Source organism: Drosophila willistoni, assembly GCF_018902025.1.
Source record: "Drosophila willistoni isolate 14030-0811.24 chromosome XL unlocalized genomic scaffold, UCI_dwil_1.1 Seg142, whole genome shotgun sequence".
In the NCBI taxonomy this organism is placed as follows: Eukaryota; Metazoa; Arthropoda; class Insecta; order Diptera; family Drosophilidae; genus Drosophila; species Drosophila willistoni.
In genome coordinates, this window is record NW_025814053.1 from 619,396 (window position 1) to 636,930 (window position 17,535).

General features: G+C 36.7%; 1 protein-coding gene across 1 annotated transcript; it reads left to right on the forward strand.

Moving 5' to 3' along the window:
• The first annotated feature begins 13,204 nt into the window (after positions 1–13,204).
• On the forward strand, positions 13,205–14,254 carry LOC124460575 (farnesol dehydrogenase). The gene is made up of 2 exons (XM_047011636.1): positions 13,205–13,792; positions 14,017–14,254. Exons 1-2 carry the CDS (start codon positions 13,220–13,222, stop codon positions 14,191–14,193), a joined length of 750 nt encoding a protein of 249 aa, XP_046867592.1. The 5' UTR covers positions 13,205–13,219; the 3' UTR covers positions 14,194–14,254.
• The last annotated feature ends 3,281 nt before the right edge of the window (positions 14,255–17,535 follow it).

A 17,535-nucleotide genomic window follows, 5' to 3' on the forward strand; every position in this document is an offset into this window, starting at 1 on the left:
GGCTGAGAGTCATAAGCCGTAGCCTTTATCCAAATTAGCCAGGAAAACCGGAAAGATTAAAAATAATTATGTCCCTTGAATCTATCTTACAAAATAAGCCTTAGAATGAAATAAAAATACATTTCAACCTTTTATTTAATGTCCCATAAGCTTCCATAGATAAACACGAAGATCACATGGGAAATTTCACTACTTTTCAAATTTCTCAGGGATCGTCCTTTGATATGATGACAACGAAAAGTTTACAATGTCTATTAAAGTGAACTGCCAGGCTCAAGCCTCCATTTCCAATTGAATTTTCTAGGATATAAAGCTCAAGTAATAGAGTTTGCCAGCATGAAATATTTATAATCAACTTATAACATAACAAACAAATAAATCATAATAATAAAAAACACAAATGCATTAAAGTTGGTGATACATTTCTCGCAAAGAACTATAATTTGATGAAGATGATAAAAGGATGCTTTTGGTATTGTGGTTAGCTTTAAGGGAACAGGGTGAGAGGAATGTACGTTGCAATGGGATATGATGATCCTTTACCAGGCAATTGGCATAAAATATACGCTGCTTGCATGCCTCAGACTTATTATTAAAACATAAAATTTGCATGCAAGCCGCAAACCTAAAGGCGCACAACAACCTATAAGACCAACAACCTATAAGAAGTCACACCCAGATCCAACCAGCCAACCCTTAGTGCCCCACCCAGAACATAAATACGTGCCTTGTTTGTACTTACGTTTATGTTGGCGATGGCAATTTTAACTCGTAAATTATGCACGAAAGAAAAAGATGCCACAAATAAACATGAAGGAGCCGAAATAAGGTCGAAGCATGGAAAGCAAGGCAAATAAGAAACAATGCCAAACCAACAAAAAAAAAAATGAAGTAAGTAAGTCGTCTCGCCGACTTAGGTATACCATACACCAGTAAAGCAAACATTTCAACTTTATTAAACAAATGCATTTTCACTTAGTATCTCGCTCACTCAATCATACGAGCACCCTAGCGCCCCCACCAGCCAACGGCCAAATCCGGCCTTATGGAAAAAACGTTTATATGCATAACTCGACTGTTTTTTGTCCGATTTTGATCAATGGTTTGCTAGATATTAGTATTAAATTTAAGTGTGCCAAATTTGATTGCATAAGGTAAAAAAATACGGGAGATAATCAAGTTTTTCAAATTACGGGGGCGAAGAAGGGCGTGGCAAATTTTTTATACATACAAAATGTGTGCATTTACTAAGCGAATATACATACCAAATATGGTGTCTCTAGCTGAATAGTTTTTGAGATAAACGCTTTTTTTAAATTGCGGGGGCGGAAAGGGGCGTGGCAAAAATTTTAAATAAACTTGATCACTCTACATACTACACGAGTCTACATACCAAATTTGGTGGCTCTAGCTCTTACAGTCTCGAGATCTAGGTGTTCATACGGACAGACGGACGGACGGACGGACAGACGGACATGCTAGATCGACTCGGTTGTTGATTCTGATCAAGAATATATATACTTGTGGGTCGGAGATGCTTCCTTCTGCCTGTTACATACATTTTGGCGACTTTAATATACCATTTCACCCTATGGGTGTATGGTATAAAAAAAGACGATTGGGGTAGAAGCATTAGACAATTTTGGGCCAGTTATTTACTGGCAGCAGCTGCCAACCCGCTTGGGAAGTGTCTCCAAGCGGTGATTTGTTAACTTGTATTTTGCCTTCCCATCTTAGACGTTTCGCCTAAAATCGGTCGTACGAAAAGTGCGCGCAAAGATCTAACTAGAGTTCTAGCAGTTTGACATCTGCTTTTAGTTTGTGTTTTTGAACAACATGTCACTGCCAACATGTCGGAGCCGAACAGCAAAAGCAGAACTAGAAGAGAAAAGTAACTTGCAAAATCAACGAATGCGAAATGCATTCTCCAGCTGGATAAGTGCAGCATGGTGCAGACAGGTAAGGCTTGAGCCTAGCACTCCACAAGTGTAACTGCAACTCGATCCGGAGCTAACAACGCCAACTTTTGTGGTAGGAATGTTTATTGCTGTCCCTGACATTGACTACTCGGGAACCGTTACCAACGATAACAGCTTTGGGTCATGTGGGTGAAGTCATTTAAGTGTAAAACTCTGCGGGCCAACTTCTACCAGTTGCAATCGCAGTCGATTTAAAGTTATCAGTAAATGTGAGACAAGCACCGAAAGGAGCAGAACTGTCCGAGAGTATATAAAGTTTTATTAATACGGTTGATATATTAAAAGAGAATTACTAAATATGTTGAACATGAAATATCTGTCTATCTGCATTAATTCATCTGTCCGTTACCTTTTTGCACTAAATAACAACGCAGCGGAATTTCACTCAACGTTTTACCCATCTACTATCTGGCATCTAATGCAATGTTGAATAATGAGAACCCATATTGAGAAATCTCCACGTGCTTGTTAAATGAAACTTCTCCATGATAAGTGGATTAAATGGGGAACACATCTAGGTTGCAAATGGCAGTTGCAGTTCATTAGCTTACCTTCAAGTACCTGCAGGTTGAGATTTCACTTCCTGGTAATGACTTCATCAACGTAGTGGCAATTGTTGCCTGCCTTGGGCTCATTCTCTTATACGATTTACACCCCAACTACACTCAAGAAGAACTACGCTAATCCCCTGAAGCACGCAGTGGTTAAGTGACTGACTAAGTGGTGCCCAACTGTACACACATACACACGCAACTACGCCCACACATTTATGAATACATAAATGTGGCATATGAACGACCCCGCCTAAAAGCTCGCAACATATTTTTCACGCTGTTTTGCGTTAATTTTTAATTATTCGGTGCATTCCATGAAAATGAATGAATGAATTTTATACAAGTGAAGAAAAACACATATTGAATCAAATATGTATTTACTTTATTAATTCATACAAGTATAAAAGCCCCCGTAAACTGTGCACTAAGGAAACTGTTTAAACTGAGGAAAATATACTGCGCAATAAATGCTAATTTAAATCACTGCAATTTGTGTTGGGGCTGAAAGAAAAATGTCCATAAACACACAAACAAATAAAATAGTCTGGAGTATTTAGAAATAAATGAAGTAAGTAAGTCGTCTCGCGACTTGGGTATACCAATAACCAGGTGAAATAATATTTAAAATTTCGAAAACCAAATGTATGTCTATTAAATGTTTTAACATGCCTCATAACCATATGCTATCTCGCTCACTCTACAAACACACGAGCACTCTAGCGCGCCACTAGCCACGGCCAATTCTGCCCTTATGGATCGCGTAGCAAAATACGTTCATACGTATATTTTGCATGTTTCTAGTCCGATTTCAATCAAATTTGGTAGTTTGATAGAAATAGATAAGATTTATTAGTTGCCAAATTTGATCGGATGGTGAAAAAATTGCAAGAGCCAATCGGTTTTTTCTAAATTATGGAGGCGGAAGTGGGCGTGGCAACATATTAAAATATATGTATTCTGCGCGCATACTAAGCCATATACATACTAAATTTGGTGACTTTAGCTTTGTTTGTTTTCGAGAAAACCAGTTTTGTTTAATTTCGGGGGCGGAAATGGGCGTGGCAAATTTTTAAATAGTCAATATTGCGCGTCTATTACGCTAGCTTACATACAAATTTAATGTCGGTAGTTTCATAGTTTTTAAGAAAATCAGAGTTATGTAAATTCGGGGGCGGAAGGGGGCGTGGCAAAAAGTTGGAACAATTATTTTCTGCGCGCTAACTAAACAAGTATATAACCAACACCCATAGGGTGAAATGGATATTAAAGTCGCCAAATGTATGTAACAGGCAGAAGGAAGCATCTCCGACCCCACAAAGTATATATATTCTTGATCAGAATCAACACCGAGTCGATCTAGCCATGTCCGTCTGTCCGTCCGTCCGTCCGTCCGTCGTCCGTCGTCTGTCCGTCTGTCCGTATGAACACCTAGATCTCGGAGACTATAGAGCTAGAGCACCAAATTTTTTATGTAGACTCGTGTAGTATGTAGAGTGATCAAGTTTATTTCAAATTTTTGCACGCCCTTTCCGCCCGCAATTTAAAATAAGCGTTTATTCAAAAACTATTCTAGCTAGAGACACCATATTTGGTATGTATATTCGCTTAGTAAATGCACACATTTGTATGTATAAAAATTTTGCCATGCCTTTTCCGCCCCCGTAATTTGAAAAACTTGATTATCTCCCGTATTTTTTACCTCATGCAATCAAATTTGGCAACTTCAATTTAATACTAATATCTATCAAAATACCAAATTTGATGAAAATCGGATAAAAAACAGTCGAGTTATGCATATAAACGTTTTTCCATAAGGCGGAGTTGGACGTTGGCTGGTGGGGGCGAGGTGCTCGTATGATTGAGTGAGCGAGATACTAAGATATGCTTGTAAGAAGCATGTGAAAATGCTTGAAATATTTGCTTTACTGGTGTATGGTATACCAAAGTCGGCGAGACGACTTACTTACTTCATACTTATAACTTGACTACTTTCAGTCTGGTTCATATAAAACTCTTCATATTGATAGATGACTAGATCGAATCAGCTGTTGAGGCTTATCAAAAATATGTATACTTTCTTATACGAGTATATAAGAAAGAATAAGAAATTAAATTTCAAAATTGCCATTGCAAGCATGCTAAATTCTAGTCACTTTTATAATAGACTCTGCGAATGGGTAAAAGATATAATATAATGAATGAAGCAATATGCTAAAACTCGTTAATGATTAATAAGAAGTGTTACACGAAATTAAACCGAAAAGAGATATGATGGATGTCATTTTGCAATAATACTGCATTTGAGAATGTAAATTAATTTGAAATACATTTCATTTAAGTTGATGTAAGCTTATTCACTGGAAATTTTGCATGAGTAAACTCATTTTTCATTTTAATCTGCAGCAGCAGTCAAATGGGCTAATATGACCGACATTTAACCCTTACCCTAACTTCACCACAATTTTCGCATGTCGTATATGAATAAGAGAGACATTAAACTGGCAAAGCCACACGAAGTGCAGTTAAATGGCGCCTCAAGTTACGCCCACAACATATACACACTCACATACCCGAACATACACAACAAAACACATATGTGTGTATAGTGAAGTGCTTGGACTCCCTTCTCTTACTTCCCCTACGTTTTCTCATAACATTAACATTTTTAATATCTGGATCGTAACATTGAAGAGATGCTTTTGAAAAGAGCCAAATCCCATATTGTTGCCTTGTTTGCTTTTGGTCCTTTTTATTTCTGCCCCTCTTCCCTTATTTAGTGTGCTTGTTTTACGATGCGAAGTTGTTGCAATATGTGCAAGTGTCATCAAATCATGACCGTCGTCATTTTGTAAGCATTTATCATGCAATTACGAATGAAAATGATGATAGCACGCTTCAAAAATCACACACTCCCACACAGCCAGGAAAAAGCGTGATTCAGGGAGGGGCAATGGCGGCTGTGGTGAATTGACATTGGCTTAATATAAACTACGACTCGACAAAGGATTTTGCCTCTCAAGTGTTCATTTTTATGAAGTAAGCAACAACGAGCGAAATAATACCCATTAAATAGAAACATTTTGAAAATTATTGTGCTATTATAAGGGCTACCACTTTATAAATTTTGGTATCAATTTTGATAAATCATTAACAAACACTTGGCATGAATGTACTTAAGCTATAAGGCTAAGTACATATGTATATGTAATTTAGCCTAGTGCATATCTCCTTTTCTGCATAGGGTATGAGTAGAAATAGGCAATAAAAAAAGCTAAATTAAACCTGTAAAAATCCAATTCACTCGTATACTCTAGGATCCGTTGTTGAGTTGTCTTTTTCCACGGTCTTTTGCTTGCAAACTAAAACAAGCTCATCAATAATTTTGATGACAATTTCAACATTAAATTGATGAACGGCAATTTGTAAGGATTCAGTTGGACTATCTAATGCGTCTTTTATTGACGTGACGCTTCAGACACACGTGTGGGACAAAGCTCTTAAACGAAAGCTGGTAGGTGCTTCTGAAACGTGTCGATTGTCTCTTTTATCTTATTCTTTACGCCTTTGTCACGACATTTCGTTTTTTCTTCTTTTATCATTTGTTTTGGCTATGTAAATTATGAGAGTAGATAGAAATAGGGACACATTAACCGAGTAATGTAATACAATGATTTCATTGTATTCTTTATACCATGCACCCAGAGGCTGAAATTGAAGTATATTCAAGTTGCTAAAATATATATAACAATCATTAAGTCCTACAACCAAGTCGTTCTAGCTATATCCGTCTGTCCGTCCGTATGAACAACTAGTAATCAACATCATCGGCCTATGCATAAATAATATTTCTGCCAAATATTAAAAATTTGTTCGTAATAAACTTAGAAAGGAAAAAATAGATGCATGCAAACAATTATGAAAATAAAAGCATTTATAATAGAAATGTTAAAGTTCCATATATGTATGTACATATATGTATATGTTTACCTATCTAACAGCCACATCACACAGACACATGTGTTGACATCCTGCTAAGAATGAATAATTTAATTGTCCTCCATGCCAAAAACAATAAACTAAGAACAAAATTGAGTTTATTGAATTCCTTCAGGATGAAATTGCAATGACATATTTTTCCTCTGTCACAATATTCTAAACGAAAAAATTAAACGAAATAAATTGATGGCAATTTACTTAAATTTCATTAAATACTGTTGTGTCATTTAGAAATGAAAGAATGGACAAAAAATCAAACAAAAGTACAATAAAAATGTCTAAAGTGTCAGTTAAAAGCATGTATAGCCTCATCGACATATTTGCATGTTTATTTTCGCATTTCCTCTCTCTCTCTCTGTAAAGTAAGTTTAGAGTTGAGTGGATATTAATGGAATCGTATGCAATTTTTAAGACTACAACCTAAAACTATCTTACAACGAGGCATGGCCTTAAAACATATAAATACGAGTTGAGGTGAGATAAGGGGATATATCAAGCATTAAATTAACTCCACAGAATGTCATAGGTTTTTAGGTTAGTTAGATCATTTTTGATTTTCATAATATACAAAAAAAAAAAGGTGCATTAATTCAGTCAGAAGTGTGGATCAACGCACACTCCCTCTAGACTGTAAGAGCTACCGAGCTGAAAAGTGTTGGATGTAGGCTTGAATATACTGCACGGGTTGTATATCGGATCAGACAACGTTACATACGCCGCATTGCTCCAGCTTGAGCTTGCGGGTTGTTTTTTGCGCCAACTTTAGACATTTTAGACAAAACTCTTTTCACGTTCACGTACTTTATACCTAGAGTAGGAATAGTAACAAAAAATCTTGCAAGGGTACACAAACTTCGGGGCGGTCAAAGAGAGCCCGGGCCTCTGGTTATCCTATAGATTAAAGGGGTGTGCATAAAAAAAAGTATATCTTATTTTTTTCCCATTCAAATCTTTGCATAATCTTTTGTTTTAGGTATGAAAAGCTTTTGTATAGCCAAGACCAAAATCAATCCTTTTTTTCCACTTTTTATTTTTGTTTGTTTTCGTTGTGCATTTGGTCAAGCAAATCCATTCACCACAACTCAGGAAACACTGCCCGTATCCTCCTCGAGCATTTCTCAATACGCCAAGTAGTTTACATTTCATAGCCAAATAGAATGAAGAGCTAGACAGCAACAACAAGGCAGTATCAAGAAATAGTAGAGATGAGTAGAGAAAGAACAACAGTCAACACATAAAGCAGCAGCAGCAATTTCGTTTCCACTTCTTCGACTTGCTTCCTCTCACTTTTTATACTCTTAAAAGAAAAGAATGTTGTTTTTGATCAGACATGTGGTGCTCATGAAATGAAGGATCAGATTAAAGGTTTAATGTATATATCTAGTTCATAAAAAAATCCTCTTTGACCGTTTCACCCGCATGCGGTTTTCCATGAAGGCATTTATTTATCGGATAGCTGCCATAGAAACAATCGGTTGAAATAGAATTTTAGATAAAAAATGTAGTGATTTTCCTATTGATTGTCATCATATGAAACTACTGCGATACAAAAGATGTCAGATGTACAATAAATTGAGAGTAATCTCTTCAAAATTTAAGTTGCATTCAGTCTTGGTACAGAGCATACCCGAGTCAACGTGGCTATGATATTACCTCATTGTATTCTAGACGGGAAAGAACGTTTTCTTTATACTATCAACATTCAACGTGATGTACAAGGTGGAAAAGCGGCAAAAGGTAAATGAATGTAAAAGAAAGGGGCAGCTGTTGGAAAAAGCATCATTTGCTACTCCTGTTAGTTTACAGGTCCTATAAAATTATCACAAATGGCCAACATCTTCTGGGAGTATGCAACAATGTAAACAAATGGACGAAGACCGAAAGAAAAAATGAATAAACGGAATGAATGAATGGGGTATAAGCCATTTGAACTTTTCAAGTCTTGGCCATGTACTTAAACATAATGTTCGCTTTAAGGCCAAACAATAGAACAACGAAATCTACTTACAACAATAACAATTTCAGTTTTTATACGTGTTTCTCTTGGCTGCTTTATTATTTTTGTTATTTTAAGGGTTAATTTACAAAAAAGTTACATTATTGGTCCAACAGTGAGTCAGTCAGGTGAGGTCAGTGGATGGAATAGGTTGGTTTGCCACTGATAAGATACTATAATAGAGCCACTTTAAAGTACAGTAAGAAACACAATGATTTAAAATACTATCTCAATCAGTGCCGGATTAAGCCAGCGTGGGCCTATATCAACCAAAATAGAATAGTTATGATATAAATGAATTATTTCATAAAGATAATGCTTCCTCGTCTTTTCGTATGGTACCAAATAGTATAATGCAAAACATATTGTTGTACGTTTTTCAAGGCATTATTATTTTTAGGGTAAATGCGCAACTGCATGTTGGACCAAATCGCTTTTTCAGTCTTAGTGCTAAAGATAATGTATAATGTGCTATATAAGTGGTAAAAGTAGGCGTGGTCAAAAAGATACAAAAGATATATTACTTATATTATGATATGATATAACTAACCGTGCAGAATATGCCTATAACTCAATGCCACATAGGTCGCAGTTAGCTTGAATTGTAAATAACCAAACATTATTTTTGAAATTTTCAGCTTTTTCATCATAGAACTCATGAACCTGCTTTAATGCAAGGAAGCCAATTCAAAGCGAAAACTACAACATTAATATGAAAAAAACGAACGAACCAAAGATAATTGTTATAAATGATTTCTAAACATTAACGCCTTATTTAATTTGGCAGAATAAGATTTGCACATTTAATCGTTTTGGAAAGTGTTTCACAATTTGTATTTTATTAATATTTTGGATTGACGTTTAATAAAGCTGAACAAAAGAAGGCAATAATCTCGTTTTTGAAGAATATTCGTTATTCCCTTTGATGAATAGTCTTTAACCAAAGCTAATTAACTATTAGTGGCTTGGAAAATATTACACATACGCCCCCACTTCATACGGCGATTCTGCTTTTGTTCCACTTTGCCTGGGTCTAGCCACTGTTCACACTCTACTCAATTAAGGTATTTCAAACTGTGCCAAATAAACCACGCTCCATGCCCAGTACATCAACTTTGGGAGTGGAAGCTACACGTAGTGGCTACTTCACCTACTTTTTTTTGTTTTTTTGTTGTAAACCATCAGCAACCATGCTGTAATACTCGGGGAATGGAAGGTATAGAAAATTATTGCTTAACGGGAACAATTATTTTGTGCTGGTTCACTCACTTTACCCTGGGCATCCCCCAATTCCCATTCTCTGACCCATCACTGGTGGTCATGCCATTAAACTGAGACGGGCTGAGGAGAAGGAGAGGGCAAAGGATCCGCCAAAAAATTGTAGAAAAAGCCCAAGTAGGAAGTAGAAATTCCCTCCTATCGTGTGTAATCTGAATACTGACGTGACTCGGTTGCAGCAACTGGTTGGCCATTAAATTACATTTACTTTATTGTCCCAACTGGCTGGATTTCAATTAATCAAACGAACGAGTAATAGTCCTAAATTTTCGTTTAATGGATTAGTTAGTTTTAATCAATGAGATTTGCCATGTTATTATGTATTATTAAATACCCAATAAACTCCGATACAAAATGTAATGCTAGGTATTTAGTTTTCTTAGCACAGCAGACTTGTTCTTAATATTGAATTTTGATGAAAACTGAACGCGTTGTTTATATTTAAAATAAAACCAAGAGATCAAAATTAATATAATAAAAACCGTATGGTCTTATATATGGATATGGAAGAAGAAAGTATCTAATGTGATGACCCTTTGAAGGATATAGGTTTTTCGTCTTTCTTGTCGTATGTGTAATATTTGGTAATACGTGTAATTAAGCAACACATCCCCTTTTTGGTCCATTTTTATTGTTGCCGTTGACGTTGCCGTTGCTGCTGGCTAGCAACTTCCGTTTGCTGTTTTGTTGCGAAACATGAAACTCTAATTACCAGGAACAACCAAAAAAAACCACAAAAGAAAAAACAATGGAAAGAAGCAGAAAAAAATAGGAGGCTGCCACAGGCATACTCATTAGATGGAAAGAAAAAAATAAACAAACCAACTGGACACGATGATATGTGGCATAGAAACTTCTCTACCTCAGACAAATGGTGTCTCTCCAAGAAACCAATTCCAACCAATTCAAGCCAATATCTTGGCTATGTTTTTGTCATTGTAATTTACCTAATGTTCTAGAGACTCCGGAATCAACTTTTACGTATGTATGTATGAATACACAAAATCCTAGATCCCATTATGCCAACATTTGCCATATGCATAATAATACTCGTAAATATTTAATGCGTATTTAATTTGCCAGTTGCTGCTTTGGACTAATGACAGTGTTGAATTGTATCACTATATATACACACACACACACACACATACATACATATGTATGTATAACTATACTTTTACCAGTCAAGGATGGCCGTGTGTTCAGTGATTGTGTGTATTTGAAGGGTTTCAACTGTGGTAAGCACTACATATTGTACATATGTATATGTAAGAGAATGGATGTGAACTAAGTGGGAAAAGAGTATATAAAATATACCTTTGGGAAATTAAATCTAATGGGTTCAAATTGTGGACACGGACAATTACAGGTTCTTCAGTATACATTATTAAAATGGGAGATTTCTGTTGAATATATAGCCATTCATTCAGTCAGTCTGTCAGTCATTCATTACTGCTTCTTCATGTCAGGAGTATATTATATGTCATTGCGTATTCACCCTTGATTCGCCAGAAAATCGAGTTGAGGTGATGAAACTATAATAGTCGTCGATAGTCTTTTCAAAACCATCGATAGTGGACGGCATTAGGCATCAGCACTGTTTGTTGTGCCTCCATATAGTGCCATAATTAAGAATCCAAATTTAAGTTTTTTCAAAATGGGCAACTAGCTAATTTCCTACAGAATAAGCATATGAAACTAAACATAAGTATTTGGAAACAATAACCAGAGGGCCGGGGCTAAATTCGACCGCGTCAAAGTTTGTATACCCTTGCAACTTTTATGGTAACTCTTTCCTTACCTTTTTTCCATCAAAGTGGAAAAACGTTCATGCTAAAAAGGCTAATGTTTGCGAAAGAACGGCCTATAATCTTAGCATAGGAAAAAACTAAGATATTGATCAAAGTCACTGTTTTCCACCGATCGTTCCAATGGGAGCCATGTGATATAGTAACCCGATCTTTATCAAATTCGGCACAGTCATTAACAGATATATTAAACTAACAAATGTTTAATTTAAAAGCAATCGCGTCAAAAGTAATGAAGTTATTGACAAAAGTCACTGTTTTCGAAAGATCGTTCCTATGGGAGCTATATGATATAGTCACCCGATCTTGATCAAATTTGGCACAGTCGTTTATATGTGTAATTAACTTACCAATATTCAATTTCATGACAATAGCTCAGAAAATAACGACGTTATTAAGAACAGTCACTGTTCGTGACTTTGCCATTTGTATGGGAGCTATATGATATAGTGATCCGATCCGGCTGAATCCGAGATATACAACGCCTGCAGTATATACAAGCCTACATGCAAAATTTCAGCTCTGTAGCTCCAACGGTCTAGGAGGAGTTTCGACGGACGGACGGACGGACGGACGGACGGACAGACAGACGGACGGACAGACAGACGGACGGACGGACATGGCTATTTGAACTCGTCGTCGTGCTGGTCAAGAATATATATACTTAATATGGTCGGAAATTCTATGCGTTGCACACTTCTGACCAAAATTAATATACCCTTTTTTGCAAGATACGGAATGACCAATAAAACTCTGGATTCTTCAGCAGTCTGCTGATGATGGAACTTGTTAATTCATACAAACATGACCTCAAGCCGTTTGAAATGCACTATTAATTTAACAAAATAATTTCGGGTAACCTTTTGTCGGCGATCCGTCTACAATGAATTAAGTGAACGATTGCTGCAACTTTAGAAGGCATATGCTATCTCGCTCTTACAAGCACATGAGCACTCTAGAGCCGCCACTAATAAACGGGTGAAAAACACCTCTCTACCTCTAATTTTAATATTTTACTTTATTAGAGTTTCGAAAACGAAAAAAAGCCTTTTACATAAATTTTGGCGACTTTAATAAACCTTTTTTTACCATTTAAGGGAAATTTAAAACTATTTCGCTTTAACAGATATAAAACTGCGAGGAGATATGTCGTTATCCTCTGTCATTATAACAAAATTAAGACTAGAGAGGGACTCAAATAATCGGCACGATTTCCAATCAAATCTTATCTCTTAAATTGAGCTAGATAAGAAATACATATATATTTGGATAATTTATGATGACAAAATGGGAATAAAGATGGCAAGTGGAAATATGCACTTTATGATGTCACAGGTTCCACCATCTAGGAATAAATAAGATAAGAAATGTTTATGATACAAACAGGCAGACAAACAAACAAGCAAATCAATGAACCGGCTGGTTGGTGGCCTGTTTAAGAGCAAAGAGCAGTTCCACGTCAGTGAAAGAGAGCTTATTGGCCCTTCTAATCGCTAAGTCAACATTTCGCTCTTTTTCTTCCTCTCTCTCTCTGTGGTTTTTGGAAAGCTGATAAGACTGTGCCTGATATATGGTGTGCCTTCCATTGATACGTTCACCCAGTTCACCATGGAACGTTGGCACAAACGCGTGGCTGTGATTAGTGGCGCTAGCTCTGGGATTGGAGCGACATGCGCTAAATTATTAGTATCGGCTGGTGTTCAAGTTGTCGGTCTCGCCCGTCGCACCGAACGATTGCAGGAGTTGAGACAATCCCTGCCGGAGGATCAGCGAAAATATTTCCATCACCGGACGTGTGACGTTTCACTAAAACCGCAGGTGGCCAACGCCTTCGAATGGATTGAAAAGGAACTAGGCGGCTGTGATATACTCATAAATAATGCTGGAATTTTGCGTGATGGCCATTTGATTGATATGCCCATTAACGACATAAGTGATGTAATTCAAACCAATATCATGGGTAGTGTTTATTGCACTCAATCGGCAATCAAGAGTATGACCGGTCGAAAAATGGCTGGACACTTGATCTTCATTAATAGTACGGCCGGAGTGGCGGGGTATAAGCCCGATCCAGCCGATCCAAGTCTGAATATATATACTCCAACTAAATTTGCGTTAACTGCTGTACATGAGGTCCTCCGACAGGAATTGATTGGAAAACAATCAAAAATCAAGACAACGGTAAGTTGGGAGCAAAGAAATAATTACTTAATCGCGCCAAAAGAAACAATCTACTAGCGCTAATGAGACTCGCATATTAGTACTGATTAATATTACTCCCTTCTTTTATCTACTTCTATAACGCTTTTCATATAACACTTTCTTTATTGCTATTCAAATGCAAATATCGATAAAACGTTTTTCATTTTTCTTCTATTTAATTAAATAATTTTTTTATTTTATAGAGCATCAGTCCCGGCTGGGTGGCAACCGAAATAGTTCCTGATGAGACGAAAGCCCAATTGGGCGAAGTTATACTTCAGGCGGACGATGTGGCTCAGGCTGTGCTTTATGCCCTGTCGACTCCACCACATGCCCAGGTGGAACAGATAACATTACGGGCTGTGGGTGAATACTTTTAATAATGAACAGACAGCAAAACATAACAAGGAACCAACCAATCAATGGCAAATAATAATAATACTAAAATAATAATAACGAATAACAACAGTGAAGCCAAGTAATCAACACTTAATAACAATCAAGTAAAAACACAAACACAACCACACACACACACACAACACACACACACACACACACACACACACACACACACACACACACACACACACACACACACACACACACACACACACACACACACACACACTCCCACAGATATAGCGCTTTTCGCTTTAACCACAAAAATTGTTGTTAGTGCTGTTCCAATCGTTTCAGTTTTATGGTAATTGTTATGATTATTTCTTGTTGTAAGCGTTAAACAATCCAGAAAATAATAAATATTTTTCTGTTTCACAGAAATAAAAACCCAAAAGCCAAAAATAATGTAGCAGTTTACTTTTGTTATCTAAGCCAAGGATGGCCACGTAGTGGCTCTTTTGGCTCCCGTGGCTCTTTACCAGCAGAGGCTGGGCAGAGAAAAGGTCACTTTTGCGAGTCGACGCACACAAAAATTTGAGTGCTCGAGATCGCGACCCTTTTTCCCCCCTCCCCGCAAAATTCGGGACTTGGCCGTTCCTCTGTCTACAAGTTCGAGGACGATCGCTCGATCGACCCAAAAAAGGTCGTTTATGATCCGTCATAAAACTCGGGACACACAAATTTTTGTGTGCGTCGAGTCCAAAAAAAATTACCTTTTTCTCTGCCCAGCCTCAGCCGCTGATGCTCTGGCTCCCAAGTTAAATTTCCGTGGCCACCCTTGATCTAAGCCAATTCAACTTTTAAGTCAAAAATGAAATTAAAATTAGTTTGAAACTATTAATCTAAGCGTTTAATATTAGGCCCTGAAAGGGAAATTACTGAAGTGAAATTAACAACCAATTGAACTTCACAGATTCCTCAAAGAACTGACTTTGCCGATATAGAATCTTACAATTTCCAGTTTTCCAGAATGAAAAATTATGTATTAATTCTACATTGGATTGTAGGCCTGTATGTAGGGTATACAAACTTATTTTAATTATTCTTTAACTTGGTATTAACCTTGCAGAGGGTATTATAGAATTGGTCAAGAAGACGTTTCTGACCCCTTAAAGTATGTATGTATATATATTTTTTATCAGCATGAGAAGCTGAGTCGATATACCCATGCCCCTATATATATGCAGCAATAAAAGAAAATGGTGAGTGTTTGTATGTATGTGTATGGATATGTGTATATGCATCTATCCAATAAGAAACCGAAAAGGAAATTGGAAAATTTAAAAATATTTTGGTAAAAGACTGCAAGGGTACATAAACTTTGGCATAACCGAAGTTAGCTTCTTTGATATTTCTTTATGTTTTTTGGCATAAAAAGTTTTCCCCTCGTTACACATACATACATATGTACATAAATATATATGTACATGTATGACATTTGTTATAAATTTAATTAAAACGAAATGCCGGAAATGAGTGAAGTGCAGAGAACAAGAGTTTGAGCTGCAGTTTGAGTTGTTTTGAGTTTCAGCATATTTGTGTCTGACTGGAAAACTTCGTTTTTTGCCACGTCTCTCTCACACATATGGCAAAAGTTTGTCTAGAAAGCGACGAGCTATCATTGAAATTAAGTAATCCGTCTCGCCGACTTCGGTATACCATGCACCAAGAGAAAAACCTATTTTATAAGAGATAAGACCAAATGAATAGCAAGAATATGCTGTCTCACTCACACTTCGGCTATTTCTGTTTCGTTTTAATATGTTAATATTTTATGGGTTCGAAAAAGCTTCATTCCTTCCTGTTAATATGCCATTTCGCCCTATTGGTGCATGATATAAAATCTAACTAATGTACGAAACCGAAATCGTCACCGTTTAGAAACGTTTCATTTTCAGTAAGAGAAACCGAAATAAAAAAAAGGTTTACCCGAAACCGGACCATATTTCGATTCGGATTCATTGCTTCGTTTTTCTTTAATCGTAGGACTTTTCAATTGATCATTTGATTAGCATTCTCAATCTCAACCTATATATGGGAATAACGAGACGGCCTACCAAATAAAGATAACTCCAAAATATAACAAAAAATAGATGATTTAGAATTTTGCGTCGATCGGGATGAAAGTTTTGTATATTTCTGACCAAAATGAATGTACCCTTTTTGCAAGGGTATAAGAACAACACTAACAGCGAAACTTTGCTTGGTCCTATGCACAGGAATAAATCTACACAAAGAATGTATACATACATATATAAGTATTTGTGTGTGCAATCAACCGCCTCAGTTGATGTTGTGGCGCGCTAATGTTGGAAAATTTGTTAATTAAGCACTTCGGTTTCCCTTTCTATGAGCACAAAGCGTAAGCAATTACATGCCCCAATGGTCTGAGTAGGAAACCATGTTGAGGCTAATTTTCATTGTATATACATACATATGTATGTTTGTATGTACATATATATACAAAGTGTTTGTATGTGTGGGGGGCATTGTCATTTTAAGTCCCTGCCACTTCCCCGGTGTTCCGCAAGTTAAAAAGTCAGTTTCGTTGAATGATATTAAAAATTGTTATATGAAAATATTCCAAAGAGAATTATTGATGTTGCGCTGAAGTCGCGTTTGGAGGCATGAAGTAATAAGCTGTTAAGTGCACAGTTTGGAATGAAATGGTTCTTCACGAACACTTTAAAGCTATAAATAAACTTTTGTCGATGCGCTATTTTTAGACCTAAATCAAAGTGTGGCATTAACTAAAGATATACCTTTGTGATTTTGATACCCTTGCAGGGAGCAAGAGAAGATAAGTCGATTTAACCATGTCCGCCTTTCCGTCCCTCCGTCAGTGGGAAACAACTCCACGCCCTCACTTACCTAGGGACAAGAAGCACAATGACGATTCAACGATCTAGCAGAACTAATGGAGGGACAATCAAGTGAGTTTGTACGTTGCAACTAGAGAGACCATTCATTCCCTTCATTCCGCAAGGCCATTAGGCGACAATGTCCATAAGACGCATTCCCGTTGTAACTCAATCCAACTTATCTCCACTGAAAATATCTACTAGGATAAGATATGTCGGAGATATTGATTCAAAAAATGTGAACTATTGAACTTTACAGCAGCATGTTGCGTATACGTAATTATGTAACAGCTTATTGCGTATACGTAATTGTAGAGTTGCATCAATTTATTGATATGGCCTAAATTGAGAAGGGCGGATAGAAACTTATTAGCCATCACGTACGAACGGACTTTGAAATTCGATAAAAATTGGAGGGCTTAAATAATATAGATTTGGTTGATTTATTTTTTTATGTAAAGA